Source organism: Lucilia cuprina, chromosome 5 (assembly GCF_022045245.1).
Source record: "Lucilia cuprina isolate Lc7/37 chromosome 5, ASM2204524v1, whole genome shotgun sequence".
NCBI classification, from domain to species: Eukaryota; Metazoa; Arthropoda; class Insecta; order Diptera; family Calliphoridae; genus Lucilia; species Lucilia cuprina.
Genome location: NC_060953.1, coordinates 11,993,288 through 11,995,926, shown reverse-complemented (window position 1 = coordinate 11,995,926; position 2,639 = coordinate 11,993,288). Strand labels below are relative to the sequence as shown.

Here is a 2,639-nt window from a genome sequence, read left to right as displayed (position 1 = left end):
TCTATAGTCCAGTCTATAGTCTAGTCTAAAGTCTAGTCTATAGTATAGTCTATAATCTAGTCTATAGTTCAGTCTATAGTCTAGTTTAGAGTCTAGTCTATAGTCTAGTCTATAGTCTAGTCAATAGTCTAGTCTATAGTCTAGTCTATAGTCTAGTCTATAGTCTAGTCTATAGTCTAGTCTATAGTCTAGTCTAGTCTATAGCCTAGTCTATAATCTAGTCTATAGTCTAGAATATGGTCTAGTCTATAGTCTAGTCTGTAGTCTAGTCTATAGTCTAGCCTATAGTCTAATCTATAGTCTAGTCTGTAGTCTAGTCAATAGTCTAGTCTATAGTCTAATCTATAGTCTAGTCTATAGTCTAGTCTATAGTCTAGTCTATAGTCTAGTCTATAGTCTAGTCTATAGTCTAGTCTCTAGTATAGTCTATAGTCTAGTCTATAGTCTAGTCTATAGTCTAGTTTATGGTCTAGTCTTTATTCTAGTCTATAGTCTAATATATATTCTAGCCTATAGTCTAGTCTATAGTCTAGTGTATAGTCTAGTCTATAGTCTAGTATATAGTCTAATCTATAGTCTAGTCTATAGTCTAGTCTATAATCTAATCTGTAGTCTAGTTATAGTCTAGTTTAAAGGCTACTTCATTTTTCGCTTTTTAAGCAACAGTGTAAAAGCTTTGAAAAAATAATAAAAAAAAACGCCTAAACTAAAGTACTAAATATGTCTTTCTGGCAACATTATATTTTCTAATGGAATACCTCTCTCAGCTGTCTTTGTTTACAAACATTGAATTTTTATAAACATTTTAGATTTTCATGAAAATTTTTAAGAAAAATTTGGAAAAATACTCAGGAAAATGAATAACTGTGGACTTTGTCAACAGCTTAATAATAATTTAATAGAAATTTACACTAAACGTCTAAAATCGTTGGCACAAATTATACTAAAACTAAAAGGTTACAAGGTAATGGTAACAATCTTGTTAAAATTTCGTAAAATTTTATGAAATCATAATTTTTTAACGCAAATTAATTTACAGCATAACTGGGATCTTAATTTAACTTTAATAGTTTGTGAAAAGTGCATACATGGTCTAGAAAATGTAGCTACTCTCTGGGAAAGTATACCAGAAGCTAAACAAGAACATGCCACGGAAAATGTAGGAACTTCGCCAGAAATATCAAAGCAAAAGGTTGAAGAGGATTCTAGTCATAGAAAACCAAATATATCGGCCATAACTATAATAAACCCTGTTAACACAGAGAAAAATATAAGAACTTTGTACGGAATGGAAGAGCAAATGTTTGAAAAAGATAATAACCAAGTAACTTCTAGTCATACACAAGCAAAATTGCCAACCATAACTTTAATAACACCTAAAGAAAATTTAGAGAAAACTTATCATGAACCCATCAAATTACGCATCAAACTACCACCTAAAAGAAAAAGAAAGAATAAAGTATTAACAGATAATAATTTAGAGTCCCAAGCATTGAATACTAACTCGGAAATAGCTGGCAAACGTTTAAGACGTCCTCCCAAACGTTATGAAGATTTCAAAAACCACTCACTCAATAAAAAGTCAAACGAGCAGACTTTAAAGAGCCTACCCGAAATGTCTACATTACGTTTAAGTAATGGTGATGTTATTGCGAAACTTGTGGAAATGGATAACAGTGATATATCATCTAAATTGCGAATTTTATGCCAATTTTGTACAAAAGTTTTCCATTTTGAAAAAGAGTTTCAAAATCATTTAAAAACTCATAATATTAATGTATCGAATGGTTTGACCGATGCTGGACAAAGTTATTTATATTATTGTAAAGTATGTGATAAATCTTTTCGAGAACATTATGCTGTAAGGCGACATTATAGAATTGCTCACTCTGAGGAGAGGCCGTTAAAATGTAAATATTGTGAGGCGAGTTTTAAGGTAAATATTTAAAATTGAGAAATAAACAAACTTGGACTGAATTAGAACTAGAATACAACTAGAAGAGAAAGTTAAAAGAACTAGAACAGAAATAGAACAGAACTAGAGCAGAACTAGTACAGAACTGAAAAATAACGGGAACAGAACTACAACCCAACTAGAATAGAATTAGAACAGAACTAGAACCGAACTAGAGCAGAACTAGAACAAAACTAAAACATAAATAAGACCCAACTAGAATAGAATTAGAACAGAACTAGAACAGAACTAGAACGGAACTAGAACAGAACTAGAACAGAACTAGAACAGAACTAGAACAGAACTAGAACAGAACTAGAACTAGAACAGAACTAGAACAGAACTAGAACAGAACTAAAACAGAACTAGAACAGAACTAGAACAGAACTAGAACAGAACTAGAACAGAACTAGAACAGAACTAGAACAGAACTAGAACAAAACTAGAACGAAACTAGAACACAACTAAAACAGAACAAAACTAGAACAAAACTAGAACAAAACAAGAACAGAACTTGAACAGAACTAGAACAGAAATAGAGCATAACTTGAACAGAACTAGAACAGAACAGAACTAAAACAGAACTAGAACTAGAACAGAACTAGAACAGAACTAGAACAGAACTAGAATAGAACTAGAACAGAACTAGAACAGAACTAGAACAGAACTAGAACAGAACTAGAAC

The 2,639-nt window shown here is 31.5% G+C and overlaps 1 protein-coding gene across 1 annotated transcript; it reads left to right on the top strand.

Annotated features, from left to right (window-relative positions):
- Positions 1-774: 774 nt before the first annotated feature.
- Positions 775-1,948, top strand: LOC111680688 (MDS1 and EVI1 complex locus protein EVI1-B-like). Its single transcript, XM_046951514.1, has 2 exons — positions 775-964; positions 1,040-1,948. The coding sequence occupies exons 1-2, from the start codon at positions 857-859 to the stop codon at positions 1,946-1,948; spliced, it is 1,017 nt and encodes a 338-aa protein (XP_046807470.1). The 5' UTR covers positions 775-856.
- Positions 1,949-2,639: the final 691 nt, after the last annotated feature.